This window comes from Botrytis sinoallii (genome assembly GCF_014898435.1).
Source record: "Botrytis sinoallii strain Bc 23 chromosome Unknown BSIN_016, whole genome shotgun sequence".
NCBI classification, from domain to species: Eukaryota; Fungi; Ascomycota; class Leotiomycetes; order Helotiales; family Sclerotiniaceae; genus Botrytis; species Botrytis sinoallii.
In genome coordinates this window covers 1,160,790-1,183,294 of record NW_024066043.1, presented here as the reverse complement: position 1 = coordinate 1,183,294, position 22,505 = coordinate 1,160,790, and the positions used below count along the sequence as shown (strand labels likewise).

General features: G+C 43.5%; 10 protein-coding genes across 10 annotated transcripts; 4 read left to right on the top strand and 6 right to left on the bottom strand.

Moving 5' to 3' along the window:
• Nucleotides 1-325: 325 nt before the first annotated feature.
• On the bottom strand, nucleotides 326-1,505 carry EAF02_008704 (uncharacterized protein; the record flags this gene model as incomplete). Its single annotated transcript, XM_038904752.1, has 6 exons — nucleotides 326-412; nucleotides 464-718; nucleotides 769-1,188; nucleotides 1,247-1,288; nucleotides 1,342-1,379; nucleotides 1,433-1,505. 6 exons carry the CDS (start codon nucleotides 1,503-1,505, stop codon nucleotides 326-328), a joined length of 915 nt encoding a protein of 304 aa, XP_038755809.1.
• Nucleotides 1,506-2,207: 702 nt separating this feature from the next.
• Nucleotides 2,208-4,473, bottom strand: EAF02_008703 (uncharacterized protein; the record flags this gene model as incomplete). The annotated part of the gene is made up of 4 exons (XM_038904751.1): nucleotides 2,208-3,383; nucleotides 3,440-4,183; nucleotides 4,293-4,355; nucleotides 4,465-4,473. 4 exons carry the CDS (start codon nucleotides 4,471-4,473, stop codon nucleotides 2,208-2,210), a joined length of 1,992 nt encoding a protein of 663 aa, XP_038755808.1.
• A 353-nt stretch (nucleotides 4,474-4,826) lies between these two features.
• On the top strand, nucleotides 4,827-6,392 carry EAF02_008702 (uncharacterized protein; the record flags this gene model as incomplete). Its single annotated transcript, XM_038904750.1, has 4 exons — nucleotides 4,827-5,093; nucleotides 5,170-5,344; nucleotides 5,399-6,246; nucleotides 6,297-6,392. The coding sequence occupies 4 exons, from the start codon at nucleotides 4,827-4,829 to the stop codon at nucleotides 6,390-6,392; spliced, it is 1,386 nt and encodes a 461-aa protein (XP_038755807.1).
• A 333-nt stretch (nucleotides 6,393-6,725) lies between these two features.
• On the top strand, nucleotides 6,726-7,127 carry EAF02_008701 (uncharacterized protein; the record flags this gene model as incomplete). Its single annotated transcript, XM_038904749.1, has 3 exons — nucleotides 6,726-6,757; nucleotides 6,868-6,982; nucleotides 7,050-7,127. The coding sequence occupies 3 exons, from the start codon at nucleotides 6,726-6,728 to the stop codon at nucleotides 7,125-7,127; spliced, it is 225 nt and encodes a 74-aa protein (XP_038755806.1).
• A 672-nt stretch (nucleotides 7,128-7,799) lies between these two features.
• Nucleotides 7,800-10,430, top strand: EAF02_008700 (uncharacterized protein; the record flags this gene model as incomplete). The annotated part of the gene is made up of 7 exons (XM_038904748.1): nucleotides 7,800-7,833; nucleotides 7,885-8,034; nucleotides 8,099-8,166; nucleotides 8,215-8,343; nucleotides 8,395-8,625; nucleotides 8,677-9,129; nucleotides 9,189-10,430. The coding sequence occupies 7 exons, from the start codon at nucleotides 7,800-7,802 to the stop codon at nucleotides 10,428-10,430; spliced, it is 2,307 nt and encodes a 768-aa protein (XP_038755805.1).
• Nucleotides 10,431-11,162: 732 nt separating this feature from the next.
• Nucleotides 11,163-11,471, bottom strand: EAF02_008699 (uncharacterized protein; the record flags this gene model as incomplete). Its single annotated transcript, XM_038904747.1, has 1 exon — nucleotides 11,163-11,471. One exon carries the CDS (start codon nucleotides 11,469-11,471, stop codon nucleotides 11,163-11,165), a length of 309 nt encoding a protein of 102 aa, XP_038755804.1.
• A 606-nt stretch (nucleotides 11,472-12,077) lies between these two features.
• Nucleotides 12,078-15,107, bottom strand: EAF02_008698 (uncharacterized protein; the record flags this gene model as incomplete). Its single annotated transcript, XM_038904746.1, has 9 exons — nucleotides 12,078-12,257; nucleotides 12,406-12,483; nucleotides 12,766-13,046; nucleotides 13,099-13,235; nucleotides 13,305-14,389; nucleotides 14,446-14,565; nucleotides 14,623-14,837; nucleotides 14,905-14,986; nucleotides 15,051-15,107. The coding sequence occupies 9 exons, from the start codon at nucleotides 15,105-15,107 to the stop codon at nucleotides 12,078-12,080; spliced, it is 2,235 nt and encodes a 744-aa protein (XP_038755803.1).
• Nucleotides 15,108-16,336: 1,229 nt separating this feature from the next.
• Nucleotides 16,337-16,693, bottom strand: EAF02_008697 (uncharacterized protein; the record flags this gene model as incomplete). Its single annotated transcript, XM_038904745.1, has 2 exons — nucleotides 16,337-16,445; nucleotides 16,494-16,693. The coding sequence occupies 2 exons, from the start codon at nucleotides 16,691-16,693 to the stop codon at nucleotides 16,337-16,339; spliced, it is 309 nt and encodes a 102-aa protein (XP_038755802.1).
• Nucleotides 16,694-16,995: 302 nt separating this feature from the next.
• On the top strand, nucleotides 16,996-20,176 carry EAF02_008696 (uncharacterized protein). The gene is made up of 6 exons (XM_038904744.1): nucleotides 16,996-17,699; nucleotides 17,806-18,303; nucleotides 18,351-19,138; nucleotides 19,189-19,384; nucleotides 19,433-19,759; nucleotides 19,820-20,176. The coding sequence occupies exons 1-6, from the start codon at nucleotides 17,532-17,534 to the stop codon at nucleotides 19,862-19,864; spliced, it is 2,022 nt and encodes a 673-aa protein (XP_038755801.1). The 5' UTR covers nucleotides 16,996-17,531; the 3' UTR covers nucleotides 19,865-20,176.
• Nucleotides 20,177-20,934: 758 nt separating this feature from the next.
• On the bottom strand, nucleotides 20,935-21,837 carry EAF02_008695 (uncharacterized protein; the record flags this gene model as incomplete). The annotated part of the gene is made up of 1 exon (XM_038904743.1): nucleotides 20,935-21,837. One exon carries the CDS (start codon nucleotides 21,835-21,837, stop codon nucleotides 20,935-20,937), a length of 903 nt encoding a protein of 300 aa, XP_038755800.1.
• Nucleotides 21,838-22,505: the final 668 nt, after the last annotated feature.

The following is a 22,505-nucleotide window of genomic DNA, read 5'->3' as shown; positions in this document are numbered from 1 at the left end:
CAATGAGAAGTGGGAGGCTGATAAAATTCTGAATTTCAAAACCACTCACAAAATACTGCTGGGTATGATATAGAATGCTCATTAGCCCAAGTCATTAATTTACGCAGTGATTCACAGCAAAATACGTAACAGCAATAATTTAGGTATCTATTCCGTTTATCATTGTCATTGTCATTTGAGTCGAGTGATTTGCCCTCCCCATATATCGACTCCCAGCTATCTACAAGGAGGGTACAATATATCGTTTTATATCATTAAACGCCAGTTTTCCATCCCATCCGTCTTGGTATTATTACATTACGAGGCTCAATTCCGCACGAACATTCTATTTGGAAAGAGCGATATCAAAAGCAGGGATTAAAGTTTGTGCAAGCCAGAAAGAGAATACCAATTTTGGTCCAGTCATCAATAGCTATTAGACGTTAGTGTTGTTTACTTAACAATGAGTAAAGAGCTAGCATACCTTTGGTGTTAAACCTTTGAAGAAACTAGTCATGCCCTCATTCTTCATCATGCTTGACACAATTCTGAAACCACTTTCTGGGTTCTCGAAGTTACGGTTTTGAATACGAGTCTTGATAACATCGAGAGGTGCAGAGACGACAAGAGATGCAGAAGCACCGGCGATAGAAGCCACGAAGTTCTGGAACCAGGTGGCCTTGTTGTAATCGTTCAAATTGAAAAGGTATCCTTTAGCAAAGGCAGATCCTCCGAAGAGCTTTGAAATATATTAGCAGCCGTCTGAAGAGAAGTAGGAGGGAAACTTACAGCAAAGGATCCTGGTGCATTTCTTGCAGCAGTCCATTGCCAACCTCTGTACAATCCAAACCCTTCATCTCTAACGATTCTGACAACACCTCGTCCTCTGAAAGCCTCAGGGTTTGTCTGACGCTTGATCTTGAGAACGTCGAGGGGAAGGAGGACAATCTCTCCAATTCCAACAAGACTTCCTGCTACTGAACTCATCATCGCCTTTCCGGTCTTTTTGCCAAAGGTGTTTTCGAAAGTACTACCATGGTGTGTAGTAAGATAGTCGCGAACAAATGGTTGTCCACCATACTTGTAGACTCTTTGTAGGACTTTGTATCCTGCAGCATATCCTAGACCCGGGAAGAGAGAAAAGAATTTGGTGCCGACAGATGCTGTTGCCTTGTCCTTGAAGATAACTTGTGCCAATTTGCCCTTGGTCTGCGGTGCAAGTAATTAGCATGGCATGGTAGAAAAGTGCATTAACGGGGGGTTATACCGATCCCTGATTGCTCATCAATCTCTTTGCGATTGTGTCGACCTTTGATGGGTCAGTAAGTTCATTTTCAATGAGGGTTCTTGGTGTGTCTATACAGGATGAAAGACAGCAAGCTCAGCAATACCGGCAGATCCTACGCATAGTGTAAGTGATTGCTCGTATATAAAATAATCCGAAGAAATTAACCTGAGCCCAACAATCTAGCCAATGTAGATTCTGACTTGTAGCCTTTAGAAGGCGATGCAGCAATTGGAGACATTATGGCGGCAATGACAAAATCAAATAGAAAATGCTTCAAAATCAACTAAATGAGTGAAGTCTTTGAAATTGTCCGAGGCTTCGAATTGTTCTATTCTTCAAAGGTTGTGGAAATAGAAAAATATTTTGTCTGGTGTGATTCCCAAACTTTTTTTTCTTTGGACCTTTATTAGAGTAGAAAGCCCTTGTGAGTTGTCCGTGCGCACCAGGTACAATTAGCACGAAGTCGGTAGTTTGCCGTGGGGTATGAAACGTAACCGGCGAAACTGGTTGATAATATCTTTTAGATGATCAAGATAACAGGTGGGAATTGAGCCTTAGAAAAATTGATATTGTTTGATAAGACTTGAATGATTAACCTTTTTTTAGTCATACTCCCAAGGAGTTTCTGGTGTTGATTGAAAGATATCAGGTAGGTAATTGGGTAATATTGTTTGAATTCGAGGGGGAATAATCAGAAGCGAAACAATGGCATTATCTTCACACCTACTGTACTTGCAATTTGCAAATTTGGAGAAGATTTACCCAAGCAACTAATCTAGGCTACGAAATGAACCTATGGTATCTCAAAGTAATGAGTCAACTGGAAATAACCATTGCTGCTCGACTATACTAGAACGCCTTTCTTTATGCAGTAGATGGCGCCGCCTCAGTGTGAAAAATCAAGAACGCTAAAGCCCGGAACCAAAACCATCCATACGAGTTAATAATCTTGAAATATGCCGACCAATTCGTCGAGTCTACAAATCTGTCCTAACAAATCTTCCTCCTTCGCCCGAACCTCACGTAATTGGTTCATCTGTTCAGGTCGAAGAAAGGCCTCCTCTTGACCTTGAACATCTGTACGCTCTGATAATGCAATGATATCTGCTTTGCGTCGCTTCTCCACATCGAGTCGTTGAAGACATCTTGACATAGCCTTGTAAGTTCGATCCAACAAAAGTGAGGTAACCCGGTCTTCATCACAAAACCACAAATGTATAGTACGCACAATCAGACGACCAGCATCCCTGGGGACTTCCTGAATATCAACCATACCATGCATTTGCATGTTCACAAGTGTAGTACGGGAGTCCTGCTGCTTGATCAACGCCAGCTTGGCAATATGTTTTTCTTCAAGCTTTCCCATCTTCCTCATAACTCGTACGAGTCGATGACCAATTTGGCCAAAATTCTCATATACAATGGAGTCAAGTTCGGATTGTCGAAGTCGGTCAATCACACGCTCAAAATCTACCGTCCATTCGCCCATTTGCCGAGCACCGCACTTTCGGAGTAGTTGGCAATCATCAGCGGCTAACAGTTGGAGATGGCTCATTACATGCATCATTCGGGCCTGGCGACTCTCTGTTGGGGGAGGAGTTCTGTCCCGGTCTTTAAAAGTGACGGCTCGCTTGCTTGTGTTAGCTCCGGGTTGATCCGAAAATGGATCATCTTCGTCAACATCCATTGCATGCCCGTTTCCATTCGTGGAAGGCTTGTGATCATCTTCCGACTCATCAGAACTCGCCACACCTTCTACTTCTGCTTCATCTTCAGCCTTTCTCTTTCTGCCGTTCTGAAGCTTGTCAAGTCTGGAAGTATCGATATTTTGACTGGTAGCTTTGCCGATTCCAGTGGATACGTTGATTGTCCTGCTTAAGGCATCGGTCAACTCTTGTGTTGTTATTATGATTGAAGGTCCATCAGCGTCATCCACAGCATCGTCAATTCTCGGGTCAGGTCGACATCTGGGAATCTGTTCTGCCATGAGTCGAAGAAGTTCAGCATAGATATACGATGTGGTTACACCAATCCGGGAATTCGCAAGCTCAACAAGTCGTCGGTTTCTCATAAAGACAGTGCATTTCTCATGGTTGATTCGCAAAACTAAATTTCCCTGAAAATATGTTAGCATGCAATCGCAGACAGCCATAGACAATGCAAAAAACTCACATCAAGCTTGTTACTTTCGTCGTCGCCAAAATCATACCCATTAGTTGCACCGCCATTGTGAGAAAGTCTTCTTCGTTTCGAGGCAGTGCCGTTCATATGGCCATTGGTAGATGAGCGATTGTAACCGACGGGTTTCCAATTTGGAACCTGAGCTCTCAATTCTTGTAGCTGTCCTCGAATTCTCATCCTTAATTCGTCCTTTTGCTTCGTTCCTCTCGTGGCTCCCCCATAACTATCCTGAAGAAGCGCCCTTTCAACCGCATTGTAACTATCTGTCGGACTTCGAAACATATTCTGGCCAACAGGTTGAATAAATCCTTCCTCCAACAATTGGATCAGTGTATGATTCAATTGTCCTGAGGGATATGAATGAACACCATTGCCATTCGTCGCGCCATTGATTCCGTTGCCATTGGCGTGTGGTTCGTGGTTCTTGTTTAACTCTGCGATTATGTCGGATATTTTAGCGTGGCCCAAAAGTACCAATTGTCCCATAATCTCGGCCGCAACAGACCCGAATCGTTCTTCTGCAATTTCTAAGATTTTCCCAGATCTAACCAACGCATACGCGGCATCAATGTTTGCTTCATAATGGGTGTCGCTGCCTTCTGAGTTATGGTAAACCAAATTTTGTCGAACTAGGACCGTTAATCCAAGCTTCAATTGTCGCGTTGTGAGTTGAGTGTGTCTTTTGAGCGCATTCATAGGTAACCTTCCCCGTCGAAGTAAAATAGTGAAAATGCGCTACATGATGTCAGACTTTGCAACAGCAGAGATGTTTTCTTCAGCCTTGTCATTTATGCAAGGCTTGGTTCAATATATTTTGAAAAGATGGAGTGAGCGGTTGACTTACAGACGACAGTTCGCCATAAATATCATCGACGAGCAGTGAGCAAAGCTCAACTGCATGTTTGGACTATCCATTGAGTCAGCTAGTTACAATATAATTCGCAGTATTGCAATATGTATCTTGATGCGAATAGCAGGCGGCAGCGATGATTCTGACTTAAACCAATTTAACTTACTTTAGACATAATTTTTGTTGCTACTAGAGGATGATTTCAGTATCCCTAGAGCTTCCACAATTACTACCGATGTTTCATTGACAAAATGGAAGATGTTAAATGAAATTGTAGAATGGGTAGAAATTCCAGATTGTCGAATACTCAGATTATTACTTAGAAATTTTGGGGTGGGGGACCAATTGTCGAATGGGCAAATCAAAATTGGAGGGGATTGAATTACATAAAACACTAAACCATATTTATACTAGCGCATTTGTTCCGAGATCTTCCAGCGAAAAGAACTGTAGGATATTGGTATTATTGAACGTCTTGATCTTTAAAAACTACCGAGTCTCCCCTCCTCATACCAATAAATCCAAACAATGATCTCACGGTCGGCGATTGGAAGACACGCACAGCTTGCTGTTCGCAGGCAATGCTGTGCTCAGCCAGCTAATCGTCGTGGCCTTGCTGCCGTTTCCTCCGGATCGACTTCATTCTCATACGAATCATCTGATGTTGCTGGAGTTAAAGTCGCAAGCAGAGATGTTGCTGGAGCCACCACAAAACTTGCTGTCGTTGCTAAGGCTGGAACAAGATATCAGACTGCACCAGGTTTGACATCAGGCCTGGAGCGATTTGCATTCAAGGTAAATTTCAAAACAGGCACCAACTTTCGCATTTTATTATATTGTGTAAGATACTGACTTATATTTTACAAATTAGAACACCTTGAAGCGATCCGCTCTCCGTATCTGCAGAGAATCTGAACTTTTGGGCGCACAATTGAACGCTTACCACACCCGCGAGGCACTCGTCGTTGAGGCTAAGTTTCTTCGGGAGGATTTACCATACTTCACCGAACTCCTTGGTGAAGTAATTTCCGCGACAAAGTATACTTGTAAGTCTAGAGTTGAGAAATATTCATAAGGGCGCCAACTGACTATTCATACAGCTCATGAATACCACGAAGAAGTCGAGCACCAGATTAAGTTGGGCCAAAAGAAACTCCTTGGAAGTGTATCCGAGCTTGCTATCAACTCAGCACACGGTGTTGCATTCCATAGAGGACTCGGAACGCCTCTCTTCCCATCTTCATCTACACCTCTCACAAAATATTTGAGCTCGGACTCCGTCAGCCAATTTTCAACTCAAGCATACTCAAAGCCAAACATCGCCGTTGTTGCAAATGGTGCCAGTCAGGCAGATTTATCGAAATGGGTAGGAGAGTTCTTCACTGGTACTCATGCCGGACAAGGTCTCTCTGGTCCTGGTGCCACTAAATACTATGGTGGTGAGGAGCGTATTGCCCATGGCTCGGGTAATTCATTTGTTCTCGCTTTCCCTGGATCTAGTTCCTTTACAGCAGGAGAATCATACAAACCTGAATTCTCCGTCCTCGCATCTCTCCTCGGTGGAAAATCGAGCATCAAGTGGTCCACTGGATTCTCAATCCTATCCAAGGCTGCATCTTCATTCCCAGGAGCCAGCGCCACAGCTACTAACTTTGCTTACTCTGATGCTGGACTTTTGGCAATTCAATTCAATGGTTCTGCGTCCGCTGTTAGATCAGCTGCTATTGAGGCTGTCAAGGCCCTCAAGGCAATTTCTGAAGGCTCCATCAGTCAAGAAGATTTCACAAAGGCTGTCGCTAATGCTAAGTACAACGCATTGGAGGAAGGCCAAAACGTTGAGGCTGGTCTTGTTTTGACTGGCTCTGGACTTGTCCACGGCGGTAAGGCATTCCAAATCGACGAAGTTGGCAAGAGCGTCGAATCTGTCAGCATTGAGAAGTTGAAATCGGTATGTACCTCTTCATTACTCACACGACGTGATACTAATGTTTATTATAGGCTGCAAAGGCTATTTTGGAGGGCAAAGCTACAGTTTCGGCAGTCGGTGATCTTTATGTTCTTCCTTATGCAGAGGAGCTTGGTCTTTCAGTGTAAAGCTAGATTTAAAGATGGGATAACGGGGTGTATTATCAAAAGCTCTTAGAGTGTATTGTAGATGTGATGCTTGCTGTGAATATATGATTGATTTCCTTTGATGCGGATGAACCAGATTGAATGCCTATCAAGTATAATCTTGAAATGTTAGACTAAATAAAGAAACTTTGCAGTCAGTCAATTCTGCTCTGAGCAGGCCGGCTCGGAATGTTAATATCACGTGATCTCGGAAATTTCTCCAATTCTTCCCGCGCTCCACGGAAGGTCAAAGGCACGGCAGCAACCTCTCTTCAAATTACATCGTCCCGATTCACATATCCCTCATCTTACAAAATGGCATTTGCGTGGAAAGCCTCAGGTCTCACGTACGTAGTCGCAGTTCCGCGGCCTCCTTGCAACTCTCTTGTTTGGCGCAATGGAGGGCATCGGGCGCCGCATCGGGGAAGACTTTTACTGACATATTTCTGGATTACAGCTACAACAAGTACTTGTCCGTCGCCGCACGAACTGTTCGAAGAAGTTTGAAAGATGACAAACGATTAGCCGCTGAGCGCAGAGGAGAGATGGAATTGAGATTCGCCAAGTGGAACGTAAGTGACTCCTCGAGTCGCGGGGATTAAATTGAGGGAGGTTGACTAACGAGGATTATTGGAACAGAACGGCAAGCAAGGCGAAATCAAGAACGTTGCGGAGGCCAATGCAGCATCAATGGCAGAGGCTACTTCATCTTCTTAAATATGGACACGGCACTTTTAAACGCCCCGGTGGGAGGAGGGGAAAGAGCTGTGCTAGAAACGAATGGCAGAGTGGACTTGTACATTTGTATCATTCGGGGCTATTGAGCCAAGGCAATTGAAAAGTCTCATTACTCTCGCAAATGCTCCGGTCTATTCTATATTCTGCATGATTCCATCTGGACGACTCGACATCTCCAAAGCAGTTTATATTAGCATCTTTCATACTTTCTCACATGAAATGTTTGAATCCCCCATAAATTCTGTTCGTGATGTATTAAGGTGACAATATTATATCGTCTGGTCTAGGTATTATACTCGTTCCTCATGCATGTCGTAGCAAATATTTAACCCATCATCCTAAAGTTGAAGATTATAAAGTAGCACAGAGACGACATTGATGTGTGTGAAACAAGATTAAATATTTAACGTCCATCATCATCATCATGAAATAGCCGCAATTCAATGTAAACAAACACTTTTCCAATGTTGAAAACTAAATTTCTGTATTCACTCATTGTCCTCTTGAATATGAAATACTGCACTCATGCCACTTTCCGTAACAAGCGAGAACTCTATCTTTCTCGCAACATTGAAACGAAGGTGACGAACATTCCTCAAAAATTATATTTCGATGCTTTGAGCGATCATTCACAGCAGCTACGGTAGAGCCATGCATAACAACGATGTAGCTGCTATCACGCAGCGTAAGTACCCTCTTTTATATGATAATACCTGTCGCTGACGGCCACTTGCAGAAGTATCAGACCTTGACATTGATCAAGGTCCCAGTGACCCAGCGGCAATGATAGCAGCGCTCAATCCGGAACTACGACCCGCTCCCAAGTTGTACAGCAAGGGGGTTAAGATTACGGATATTACTCAAATCTTCACAAATGCTGCTCACCGTGTGTTACCTATCACAAAACCGAAAGACTTTTGTGTAGATCACGTGCTAATGGCCTGCCATAGAGCTCGAAGTAGGAGACCTTGTTAAGGATCCGTTCTTCACATTGTTTGAGGCTGTTGCTGCTCTAGAGGTTTGTCTTTCATTTCTAGTGAATGGCTGAGCTGATCTTCGAGTACAGATCATGGATCCAAAAATGGATAGTGGCTATCTAGCTCCTGGAGAAACTATGGAGGATGATTACGATTTCGCTCAGGCGCTATTGCCAGAGGAAGTTTTGGGTATCATTGATCAGCTTCTTTGTCATGAGGTATATGAATGCCAGATACAACCAGAATCTTAGCAGTCTGACTTCGAACAGATGGCTTGGCACATGGGACACCCACTTGCTCAAACAATCTTTACCAGTTTATACATTGATCGAATCCTACATCCCTCACCCTTAAGTCTCAATGAGACCCGGTTTGACAGAGACGAGAGCTGTGCCGAAGATGAGCCTTTGATGCTGCAAGTTTTGAGGGCATACTGTCTAGGTCTGATCAAAACTTGTTGGTATGTCAATAATCGAGTGAGGTCAGAGCATTTTTACGAGGTATTTACCGCTTTCACGTATTGATTTCATCTCACACTAATACACGTTTAGGAGGAAGATTTTGCGACCCATACATTCCATAGAAATCTGCTCGAGGGTATAGAATATGATGAAATTCTTAGTTTCATGAAAGAGACTGTAGAATTGGTTTTGCAGGCTCAGAGCATATCCGAGGACATGAAAGAAGCTTTGTCGACTAGACTTAACTTTCGACAGGCTTTTTTGAAAACTGTTGATACAGTAGAGTCAAGATCTCAAGATGCGAAGGAGTCCTGGCGTGAGACGCATTCATTCATTTCTGATCTAACATCATCTAGCAAACTTGCAAAGCCCGTTCCGCAGTCATTTAGTGTGAAATTACAGAGGAAGCTTGCGAGTACGGTTCCGCCACGTCCAATTGTTGTAGTGGGACAGGAGAGTGCCTACGAACACTTGGAGAGAATGTGTAAGGATGGTGAAATTGCAGTTGATATACTTGATTATACAGATAGTCACAGTCTCATGGTAAGTGCAATATCACCTATGAGAATTATCTACTCTTTGGCTGATGATACATATGTAAGACTTTTGTTTCATTATTTCAAGCACGAAAGCCTCAACCATCCGTGTATATTCGAACTTTACTCCAGTATTACATGTTTGCAGACATGATAATACTGGGTAAAATGTCCATCCGAGAAGTTCTCGATGATGATCTAGCTAGTCTTACCTTACCCGCAAACCAGCTTCTAGATCGTATCAACGATGAAGTTGAAGTTACTCATGATCCAAGATTCCACATGGCTCAAAGAATGGAGTTATTTAGATCACGCGCGGCCAACACATACATAGATATCCTTCGGACCATGTGTCAAAGCCGGTGTCGCATACGTCGAACACTCTGTCACACAATCGTTGACTGGGATAATCTCCAACTTGATGGTGAGGAGATCGATCAGGAACTGAGAGAATTTACAAAAGAAAAGCCATTCATAGATAAAACCTTATCACATGATCCAATTTACGCTTTTCCCCTATCATCATGGGCGTACTATTACAAGCTCCGCCAAATGGAATGGATAGTACAGTTAGGCTTTGAACTCCAAGTTTACCAGCCAGATGAGTTATCAGGGATGTATTTTTACCTTAATCATCTTTGTAAGACGAGAAGTCGTCATCTTGAGCGTATCCGAAGCGAGGTCATGCGATCCTACTCTGCACGTCGCAATGAAACGCAGCTTGATCCTACTCAAAGAGAGGAATTTACCAATGCAATTTCATTCATCAACTTCTCCATGTTAGAAGTTACCTCGACGTATGGCTTCGCAGACGCACTATCTTCGTTGTTTGAAGCACTTCGCCGTTTGGATCTTATACCCATACCTCCGAGACCATACGGCAACGATGTAATGCGTTACGAAGTCCGCATGAAACCATTTTCTACGATTGGCCTTCCTGCACCCTTGTCGTTTGAATCTTTCACATACAACGTCACGCAGCCCAATGAGACCGCTCTCGATCTACTTTTGATTGCTGGAGAAGCCACTGCTGCTGCTAAGAAAGGATTCGAGATCCTGAGTAAACTCAATCCTAAAGATGCTTATTGTCGTGGATCTCACGAGAGTTGGCTGAAAGATATTAAGGACTGTTTGAAAGCGTGTATCTTTACTGGAATCTCGATTGCAGCGGTCAAAAAGGCCATCGAAGGTGCAGGCAAGGACAATAAAGTGAAGATCCAGGTGGAGATACCCACAACAGGTAAAGGATATCATGATTGGTGGATCGTGCCTAAAATTCTCCCCGATCCGAAAGGTAATGATCAGTGATTGATTTTCATGCTTCGGGGACTCAGACTCTACTTGTCTGGAAGGGTTCAGAACGTCAGCCATGGACTTCGGATGCCTCTCGAAAACCCCTTGGGAAGGCGTCTGACGGATGCTCATCGGGCTTGTCAAGATGCAAACCTTATTACATATTACGCAGACGCATCGGACTGAACTTCATCCTCCGCGTCTCGTCTCTTCTCTCCTCTCTTCTCAAGAGGTTCAGATAGTCTGAGTAAATTAGACTGTGTGACACAGGAATTAGATAGACAATTTATGCATATGACTTCCCAAAATTTTGTAGCCCAAGCACCATGACGAAATCTCACATCTCTGCATCAACTTGATCCATCTAGTAACATCATTCCACAACGTCGAAAATGTTACATAGAAAACGTCACACCACACCAAGACAAAATTGGATAGAGACCCTGACTTAAACAATCGAAATCTAATTGAGATTTCGATTCCGATGACTTCCCCAATTTCGATTGCCATAATTACAAACCAATCGCGACCCGCGAGTCTGAAGCAACAATTTTCAAAGATCACATCACGACCCCTTTTCCCTCTCCACCAATCCCACCCCCCCCTCCTCCCCAAACTCCCACCTCACCATTGGAAAAAATTGGAAAACAAAAACCATTCTGTTGCACATCTAAAATCTCGTCGGGCAACTCGCCGACAAAAGCCATTTTTCGATGATAATATCTTTTCTCGGCACTTTACTCTCTCTCATGCATTTTTCAGGCGGGAAAGGGGCATATCGTTCGATGGCCTGTTTCGATGGGGGGTCGAGTGACGGACGCGGACGGAGCGCCGATATCCATGTTCCAAGCGACGATGCGGATGTCCATTTTTCGCCGCGGGTATTGCTTTGTTGGCTTTATGTTCGTTCCATTGGTAATAACCTCGTGCTGTACTAAATTTTGTCATGGTCTTGCTTATGCATTGTGGTATGTCATCGTATGGTCCCTGATTTGGCTCAGGGTCTGTGGTGGTGACATGATCACTTTCAGAGACATCATGGGAAATGAGAATCATGATTTTATTATTTGTTTCAAATTGAGCTTTCAGCCATCTCTATCAGCACAAAGAGAAAACTTTTGGCAATCAAATGGTGGAGATCTTGATCGGGTCCGCCATCCATCCTATCACATAAGAAGCTGAAAGGCCACGAATGATTACTGTATGGTGCCAATTTTGCATCGGTTGAGTATGACGAAGAGTTTTAAGAAATGTACATATATGCATTTGTGATATATAATACTAATCAACTTTTGTTCAGACCCATAACTTCGTATCGTATAAAAGAGGGGGAGGGAGGGTATACGCAAAAGTCCCAACCAAAGAGAATCGCTCGATATTCATCCTTAATCAATCTACAACCCCAATCTTAGACATCTCTATCCATATATCCATAAAATGCTGCCAAGTTGTAAATGCCAATTGCCAACTTGTTCTAAACTTTCAAAGCCCGTATTTGACCGTCTTTCTTGCCCCCAATAATGCATACGGAATATTCAGATCATGAACTCGTTCTCTCATCCAATAACCCGTCAAAAATGCAGATTCACGCTACCATGCAAATAATTTCTCCCTATGATGCTCCTATCTATGCACACTACCACCAACTCACATGTGTCAAATTCAGCGTCTTGGACCTGAGTTCACAAGTTGTCGTTGTTTGTTCACCCAACTTCTTGGAGCATCTTGTCTACGCTGCAGCACCACATGATTACTTTGTAATCTGTTCGTAAGATCATACCAGGCAGTGGCTATCAGGGTGTTCTCGCGAGTAAGGTTCTTCACCAAAACATCATTTGCAGCCTTCACACAAGTTGAATCAGTTTTCTGCACACACATAGTTCACATAAATGATAATATGACTCTCAATATGGACACAATCATTGATTGGAATAAGAGGTATGATATTATTTATGATGGTGGTTGTGAGAATAAAAAGTCGATACGGTACCTTTTGCGCTTCTGGGTCTTCTGCCAGGACGAGTCTTCGTTGAAGCTCTTGTATGGTCGATTCTTTCTTTTGGAGTTGCTGGAAATTATATTAGTCGATGCCTTTAGATTATTTTGATAGAAGTTGAGAAGGTGATGGATTTGTTTGAGAGAAAGACGACGATGGAGGTTGTGCTACTGGCAATACACCAAATGCTGCCTGCTCTCTAGCAAGTTCTTCATCGTGCTGATCATAACCTGGAGCGCTTGACGCAGGTTCCTTGAGCTTTTTATTACCGAACAACGTTCCGATTCGCTTGATTGCGGATTTCTTTTTTGGTGAAGTTGGTCTTGATGTAGAAATATTGTCCTCTTGACTTACCTCTTTCAATGCATCAAGAGCGGTTGCAGGCTCGGAGTCTTTGCCTGTACCTTCGATAGAACCTGATGGGTGTTGGAAGATAGTCTTCAGTTGTTCCGAGAGTTTATCTTTGGATTTTAACGCTGCAAGAAGGTGAGACTGTTGGTCAACGAATTCTGTTCTCAAATCATTATGCTGTGCTTGGAGAAGCGCCAAATCCTTCTCATATGATGAGGCTACTAATTCATTGGCCTCCTTGAGCTGTTCCAATGCTGTGATTTCATCGGAATCCATAGCACTCACTATCTTTAGGTTAGCTGATGTTACACGCATACTAGAAGTTTGATTACTCACAATCTGCCCGTGCTCTTAACAAATCTCGCTCGCTGCTTGTAAGTTTGGCGGTAAGCTCGTTTATCGCGTGATTCAATCTCTCGATCTCCTTTGTGGCGTCGCGGTATAGTGATTGTCCAGAGGACTTCGCTCGTTCTCTGTGAAAATCATCGAGTGTCAGTTGAAAAGGTCCAATGTTCATCATTTTGTCGACTGCTATAACTAACGCTTCGTCTGTTGGGAGGAAAGATCTGTCGCCCATGATAGTTGAAATTTGATCCTGAGAGATGGCGTGAGCCTCTTTCAACTCTTGGGTCTTCTCGCGAAGTCTCCGGATTTCCATTTCCGCTTTCTGCAGCTCAGCTCGAAGTTCTGCATTAGCTTTACCACCTTCATTGCTTTTAAGAACCTGTAACTCCGCTTTCAGTCTGGATATTTCAAGCGATGGGTTCGGTTCGTTTGGACTATCACTTCGATTAAGCTCATCTTCAAGACTGAAACCACCACCCGACGGCTCTTCTGGCGAATGTGAGTCTACGCGCTCTTGAAGTTCGTTGATATACTTTTCATCATGTCGTTGCCTTTCAAGATGAAGTTCTATCTCCTCCATTCGCGACCTAAGTTCTTCTTCTAAAGCCATACCCTTATTTTTAAGGTCGGTTATGGTATTCTCTTGTCCTTCGAGCACTTTCATATATTCTCTGCGAGTTGTTTTGAGCAATTCATTTTCCATATGAACTTTGTCATAATCCTTTTGGTTTTCTTGTAGCACATCCAATTGCTCACGCAGTCTTGCGTTTTCCTTTTCGATAGCGTTTTGCTGGGCAAGTTTCTTTTCATAATGTTCGACCTTGTTTGCTCTCTTCAACAAAGCTGAATTCTCGACTTCGAGTTCCTTCAATCTGTCTTGAGTCTCCAAATCTCGGGTGTTTTTAATCGATACCAACTCTTTGTTCTTTAGTTCTCTATTTACCCGAGCGTCTTCAAGCTGCTGTTCCTGGTTGGCAATTAATTGTTCCGAATCTTCAAGTCTCTTTTCGAGTCTTGAAATATACTCGCTTTTGCCTCCGTGATTAACCGTTTCTTGTAGCTGTTTGATTAGTCGGTCTTGTTCCTTAGTCTCGTCTAGTAGATGATCACGGCTTTCTGATAGATTTTCCAAACGTGTGATCAGGTCAGCATTACGTTTCTTCAATGCTGCATGTTCCATGGCTACGGCAGAATACTTTTCCTCAAGATCCAGGGCGTCATATGGCTTGGCGATGCGATGAGCCTCTAAGTCCGGTAAAGCGATTGAGAGATCCTGCTCTATCTACGTAGCACCATGTTCAGCGGCATCCAATAACCCATACGAACAAATTAACTCACTGTGGCTACATGGGTCGCGATCACTGATTGCATATCATGGCTTAGCTTCGTTCGGACACGATCGATATATCTCAACTGATTAGGACCTTTCAAGGCGACCAACAGGAATATGGTTATAAGCTGGAATACCCTGTTAGTTAAGGCGATGTTGTCTCTTGTTCTCACGTTTCCTACTACCTTCGTCGATTCGGTGGGATCCGAGTATTGTGCCAAAGCATTGAAGTCGATTGGATATTCGACAACCGCTGCCTTCACCCAATTATCACAGTGCTCATGAGCATATTTCAGAAGATTTTTGTAAACGGCCTCCAAGGTCTGTTTGGCGGAAATCCATTTTGTAGAACTCGTTGTTTTCGAAATATCCTTAATGGCATATGCGGGGTCGAAGTCCTCTAGATCAAACTAAATTAGCATCCGCATCGAGGACCTGTGTAAGATGGTCGATCATCTAGAACGTACCCAGCATATCAGAAAATATAAGGCCATCAGTCAAGTCTTCTATTGACTTGACCTTGTTCAACACGGCAGGAAAGGTCTTGATCTAATCGCGAGTAGATGTTAGTAGTGAAAGAGGAGCGCGTGAAGAATAGCGTTGAATCGCATACCCATGCCAATAGGACTGCCCTTGTGGTGTCATCGGGAGGCTCCAGACTGGAGGGCATTTTTCCTGCGTTGACAGAAACCCGTTATGTTGTGGATTTCGGCGGTGTAAGGAGGTGCGAAGAAGTTGAGTGAGGTTTGAAGTCTTATCGTGCGTGCAGGTGCAGATGCAGGTGCACGTAAATTTCCAGATTACACGAAATTGTATTTTTAGTGATGGACCCTGTGAGACTGGAGACTGAAGACTGGAGACTGGAGGCTGGGAGCTGTGGGATTTGGGATGGAAAGATTTTGCTTTGTGATGGTCCTATGTAGTGTTAAGGTTTGTGTGCAATTGAGAAAGGAAAAGCTTGCAACTGGATTCTCGCAATGGTTTTATGCCACTTATTTCCCATGTTTCATTGTCTCCAAGTACACTTTTATTCAATTGCACTTTCTTCTTGTGTTGTGAAGCTAAAAGTCCAGGCTCGAGTCCCCCCTGTTGAACATCTCTTTGACTGTGGGGTCACTCAACAGCAACAATCGATTATTTTGCGGGGGAATACATACAAAGGAAAAGGAAGTCTTCAAAGGATGCTGAGTATATGAGTCGAGAAGAGCATGGGTAGAAGTCCGTTTGCAGCTACATACACATCAGAGGACAAGAAGTTTGGAGACATCTGAATATTTCCGCATGTACTCTAGCCCGTGAAAGTATTGGTTGAATTGTACCTAGGTAACTGGGGAAGTTTGCACAATTGACCGTGGCCGAAGATCTGAGCAATTGATAAGTATGTAGATAGATGGGAGAGTTTGATCCAGTCAAAATCAAGATAGAAAGTCTTCGTGAATTTTCACTACAAAAGAGAAATTATATGTGATACAGTCAGACACCCATATTGCACCGAGTTTTTTGATTAGACAGCATTTGATTCATCCATTTCACGTTCAGCTTGTCCGAAAATGAACCTCCTGAATCCTCATGTTGTAAAACGGTATGTAAGTAAGAGATTATTAGATTTCTTTCTTCTGTACTGACACTCGAGTTGGCTGCCCTGATTCTCAAGGACGCTGATGTTGTCCGGCCGATTACCGTTCTCCCAAATCATTCTATATAAAAAAGTCCCAAGACCATTTCGACTCCATTTCCCTAATGCCTTCCATATACACTTGATCTTATTGACGAGGAACCACCAAACTCCTCGATAATACCCATATCCCTTATGAACGTCATGTATACACCATCGATGGGTAGAATTTCCTGAATGCGCCCATTTCCAATTTCATATCGTGTCGTCATCAAATTCTGTTCTTAGTTGTTGGCATTTACAATCTGATCCTCTTCGATAACGGCATGATAATCGTTTCCCCATGCCTGAACCGTAACAAGGACTTGAGCTGGAGCTTTGGCAGCGAAGCCTCTGTTGAACAAATTAGATACGATCATAGACAATGGACAATAAGCTTACTTGATGAGGTTGTATTCGTGTGTAATAGTACCTCCAGCCTTTTTGATCGCATCCATCGCTTTCTGTACTACATCGTTTGGAGTATCGTCCGGATACGAAACAATTACTGATTTTTGAGGTGCTGCTGTACTCAACCCAGGAATTGCAAATAGGGAAATAGTGAGTAGAGCGAGACTCGTAAGTTTTGTAGCGAATAACATGTTGATAAAAACTTGGAATCTTCTTGTAATATTGCTGCTATTCGACTGACTGTTGATTCAACGTTGATCTAATGATTACAATCAGAAGACAAAGAACGTGGATATGGGGTGAGGACATACGGGAATGGATGTATGACGATAGGTATGGATCGATTAGGTGTGGCGCTAGCGGACCGATACCTAGCCACTCTACTCGTAGCGTCCACGGGTGATTACCTAAGTAATTGATTGCAGCTGGAGGTCTCTCTTAGTGCCTCAGCCATTCACTAGTTCAATTTGCCTATAAACTTTCAGGTCAGTAGCGTCAGTGCAAGACAATTAATAATAAATCAACATCGTCGCGTTTCTGCAAACAAACGGCTTTGATATTCAACTTCAAAGCAACCTGAATCCGCGAACACATATCAAGAATACAACCAATTCGAACCTCGACATTATCTGCAAGGGCGACGTCGACGGAACTAATTATAAAGTGCGTGAGATCTGACTTGGGGATTTGGATAGGAGGACAAAGGCGTGGGGCATCAAGCTATCTATAAGGACTGGGCCTCAAAGGAAGAGAAAATTGAATACAGAGAGTTTGAGGGTTACAAAGGGTTTTCAGAGAATTTGCCAATCATCAAATACACACTTCTAGTTCTTCTCGAGTTGAATACTTTTGCATGGTACTAGTTAGCTGTTGTTTAAAAGCTCCTTCTTGTTTAATCGAGTCGTGGAGCTTGGTGGTTTTTCACGACAAAGACCTTTTTTTTCTGTGGCTGTCTTTCTTCATCATCAAGATCATCATTACAAGTCTGCGCACCTTTGCAACCTTCTGCGGCTTCCCTTATAGCCCATCATGTCATTTGGAGTCCCTTCTGATGAGGTAGCGGAGGACTACAAAAGAGCCCTTGAAGATTTGACTATGAATTCGAGATATGAGATCAGCAATCTAACCGTTATAGCAAAAGAAAACACCGAGCATGCTTTGGCCATTTCAGAGGCATTGAAGAACCATATAAAGCAGGTAGGATAAATATTCTCATTTCGTAATGCTAGTAGAGTCTAGTAGCTATAGTCGTGCTTTGCTTTGTGCCTACCTTTTGCTTCCATTACTTACGAATTAATGACAGACTTCTCCGCAAAAGAAACTACCTGCTTTCTACGTCCTCGATTCTGTAGTCAAGAATGTTGGAACACCTTATACCCTCTTCTTCGGTCGACAACTTTATTCAACTTTCATGGAGGCGTATGCTTTGGTTTCTCATGATGTGCGAAGAAAAATGGATGAGATGCTGAAAACTTGGAAAGAGCCTGTGCCTGGCTCTATAGATACACGTCCTGTATTTCCTCCAGAAGTAACTCGCCCCATCGAAAATGCTCTCATAAAGGCTAGAACCTCAGCTCTCCAACAAGAGCAATTGAGAAGTCAACAGCAGTTAATGAATCGGGGTCGATCTGCCGTAGGTCAGGCTCCCTATCGTAACACACCAACTCCTCCAAATCAATCTCGTCAACCTCTTTATCCACCTCCCGGTCATTCTGGATACCCTCAACAATACCCTCCTCCAGCAAATGGCCAACAGTATAACAACCAGGCCAACGGTCATCTGCAGCTTGGACTTCCTCAGGTATGTGAAGCATTCTAACACTCCTGCTTGATACTGATATTCTCAAGCGACCACCTCCAACTCAATATTCTCAACAGCCAGGCAGCTCGGCATCCTGGCAGCAGTCGCAGCCTCAAGGTTATCAGCCACCAGAGGCAAGCGTAGATATGTTGAATAGGGATATCTCCAATCTCATTGCTTCTTCAAAGGCAGAATTTGCCCAGAGTCCATATGATAGTAGCATACAAACAAGACTGAAAGCCTTGCTTGATTTGCAGACCATTCTACAAACTCAAAGGCTTCCACCTGATCAAATAGCAATGATAAAAGAACAAGTTGCACAACTATCTGGGCCTCCCCAGCCAGCCCCTAAAATTCCATCTCCTAGGCCAGCACCTGTAGCTACGCCAACACCCCAACCTCAGCCGCAGCCAACCTTGAGCTCTTTGCTAGGCCCTGGTGGACTGGCTGCTCTATTAGCGCGGCAATCTGCAACACCACAAATTCCCACGCCCCCTCCCCCTCAAGCTACTATCGCAATTCCGTCGCCTCAACCACAACTTGCACTACCTCTACAGCTACCCTTTCAACCAGCTTCCTCAACCCCTGTTTTGGCATCTGTTCCAAAACCTGCAGCTGATCCTAACTCATTATTGGAAAGACTTCGAGCTGCTGGTATGCTACCTGGAATACCAGCAGCGTCAAGCACACCCACTCAACCACCAAGTGCTTTAGGCGGCGCTAACCCTCCCGGCTTCCCTCCATCTCTACCCTTCATAAGTGCGCCCCCCGTGTCAAGAACGCCACTTCTAGAAATTCCCAATGACGTCGTTCTAAAGCCAGCGTCATTGAAAATGTAAGGATTTTTGCGCGATTCATACTTTACTCTCCTGCTAACAATCACAGGTTTCGCCCGCATCTTATCTCCAATCTCTACGAAAAGCTTGGCGCGCCATGTACACAATGTGGACGACGTTTCCAATCGGACACAGAAGGCCGAAAAAAGAAAGCTGCCCATATGGATTGGCACTTCCGCGTTCATCAAAGAATGGCTGAGGCTGAGAAGAGGGGCCAACATCGAAGTTGGTATGTTGATGAATTGGTAAGTAATCATGCCACTGTTCCACTTCCAGAAGCTAATACCTTAAAGGACTGGATAAAATGGCGCGAACCAGAAGATGATCAGGTGAATGATGCATCTGATACTACTCAAGGTGTTGCTGGCTCATCTTCGGCTACGAATTCTAAGCCAAAGCTTCAATATCTAGCGGTGCCAGACGATCCTGCTCTTGCTGGAAGTGTTTGTCCTATATGCCAAGAGAAATTTGAGATGAAATGGCTAGATGATGCGCAAGAGTTTGTATGGATGGATGCTAAGAAAGTGGGCGATCGTATTTATCATGCTAGTTGTTATGCCGAAGCCACGAAAGACAGAGGCACGCCTGAGCCAACGGTTCTGGGCAAGCGGAAAGCGGAGGTGGGTTTCATGTCTTATCCTCTTTAAATTATTATTATTGATAATACTAACTCGCTGTAGGATCAGGAACCTCACTTACGGACAAAGATCAAAACGGAGCCTTAGTCAATGTACTTTTTTTTTGAACCAGCCACAGGCGTAAAATAGGGATTGCAGTGGATTTCTTGCATTAGAAAAGATTAGATCGATGCATCTGCATAAAGAGAGTGTTAGGCGGAAGATTGGCTTACGAAAAGGAATAGCACGCGAGTTATGTGCTTCAGATACCATACATTTGCTATTCGCAGACGAAATCAATATGAAGATGATTTCTAGACGACATTACCAAATCATCATGTTCAGATGTATTTATGTGATACTGTGTTTGTCGCTTTTGAATGCCTAGCAGATTGTGGTATAAAGATGACAATGTTCAACAACATGTTAACACACACTTCAATTTTATCTATAACTTCTTTTTATCTCTTCTCTTTTCCCTCCCCCATTTCACGGCTTACCTACCAACAATCCACCATAGCTGTAAAACCTATAATTTCTAACTACATCTCTTCCTCATGAGTCAAACTTACGCGTTTTGTGATGATATCTGCATTCAATTATAGAACTTAGAAGGTAAGATCTTGTTATCCTCTACGTAGATCATGAGAGCTCGCTATACATATCCATTGAAGCGAAGGACTGGTGAGGGCCAGCGAAGAGCCAATCAAGGATTTCCGAGGTTGGGCAGGCTATGAAGCTGTGCCGTTGGGGTGCACCTACCCGCGCGTTTCGGACTGAGCTATTCGATAGAAGTCTCGGTTGCAATAAACATTGTCACGAACATGGAAGGGATAAACTACTCATTCAACAGAATTTGGTGATGTACAGACTCATGCCTCGATACTGAAAACAAACGGAGTTAATGAAAAGATAAATAACCCATCTAAACAGGGAGCCAATGTACTGTTAGTTAGAATCGATTTTTCATACGAGTCTAACACTGTGGTGAAGAGATATGGTCAACATTACTACTGAATTCGTTACATTAAACTTCGCCTACAACAATCACCTTCTTGTGAGCTTCGAAATCCAAAGTTTTCTCCTTACACAATAGGCTTCAGATGTCAATGAAAGTAGTTATAAGTATCGCGATCCGAACTCCAAATAACACCCGCAGACATACATCGTTAAAATCCTTACAACCCACTCGTCTTCAACCAGTCGCCGAAACTTTGGAGTCCTGGATGCTCCTTTCTCAGAGCCTTGATATCAGCTGCATAACCCCTTTCTTCGAACCAACTGAACATCAATCCGACATCTTTAATCGCCCAGAGAAGAGTAGATCCGACGAAATTGAATGTTCTCGGGATATCCTTTCCAAGTCTCGATTCAAATATTTCATTTGCTTCTCCGAAAGTTAATTCATCGCCCGCTAGACTGATGGCGCGTCCAGTGTACTCCTTCGGGTTGAGCAATGCCTGAGCCGCAAAGTATCCAATATCTGCAGTCGCGACGAGCTGGAGTTTGGTCGTCGGAGCTAAAGAAGCACACCAAGCGGTTGGGAAAATCTTGCCTGCGAATCCAGAGGCGAAGTTCTCCATAAACGCGACAGGTCGCAGAATGGTCCATGACATTTGGGTCCCTGCACTTTTCTCCTTCAAATATTTCTCGATATTGGCTTTGCTGATGAAATGAGGAATATCCGTCGGATCATTGTCGGAATCCTCGCCGTGACGATCCACAGATGTGAATACGAAATGTTCTACGCCATGCTTGATGGACGCGTCGATAAGAGCTATGCCTTGCTCTTCTTCGCTCGCGCCGGCATTACCAAACCCCATGCTGGGCATGGTAACGCAAAAGACGCTCTTGATGGGCTGAGGAGCCGCTTCGAAAATTGCAGGACAGTCATTAAGATCGCCCTGGAGAAGTCTGATCTTGTCGGATTTCTTGGCTAATTTCTCTGCTGCTGGTGATTCGACGTTGCGAGTCAGAGCAAATATGGTAACATCAGACGATCCAGTAGCAGAGAGAAGAGCATCGATTGCTGCTCCCCCTTGTTTACCTGTCGCTCCCGTGATGAGAAAAGTGTTTGTCATTATTCCGATTTACTGGCTTATTGACTTGATTTAGATATTTCACCAAGAGTGTTGTTGATGTTCAAAGATTTGGTTGTTTGTTTTCATGCATATTTCTTTGTTGTTCCCTAGTCTGGTTGCTTTGGTATGCTTTGTGTCACAAATGTAGTATGACGATCAATCAGAGTTCTGGACAGCCACTAGCTCACGAACTAGTGCACCAGTGATGTATCATACTTATCTCTATCATAAAAACATCAGATTAACTTACTCGTACTTTTAAGGTCCTGATGGATTCAACTATGTTCAACCAAGTTGTCTCCTTATCGGACACAGTCGACGTAGCTCTGATGTTCATCGGTATACCAATATCAAGTACACACATGAGCCGAGACATCACAAATGCACTGCGACATTCTTCCCCCGTCCCAGATGCGGGACATCACGTGTGAAACATCTTTGGAGATCAAAATGGTTATTGGGTAGCCACTCATAGCTATTATTTCAGCTCAAATCCGATGGCTTGCAGAGAGGCTTTGCGTCAAACTTGGCATTAATTAGATCAGAAGGCAGAAATATATCTGTTACTATTTTAAATTTGATGGCTTTGGGACTCGCAAATAGCCATCCTTTCTCCTTTCTAAGATGAAAGATATGCGCCTTTTTAGTGAAGGCGCCGAGATTCGTTG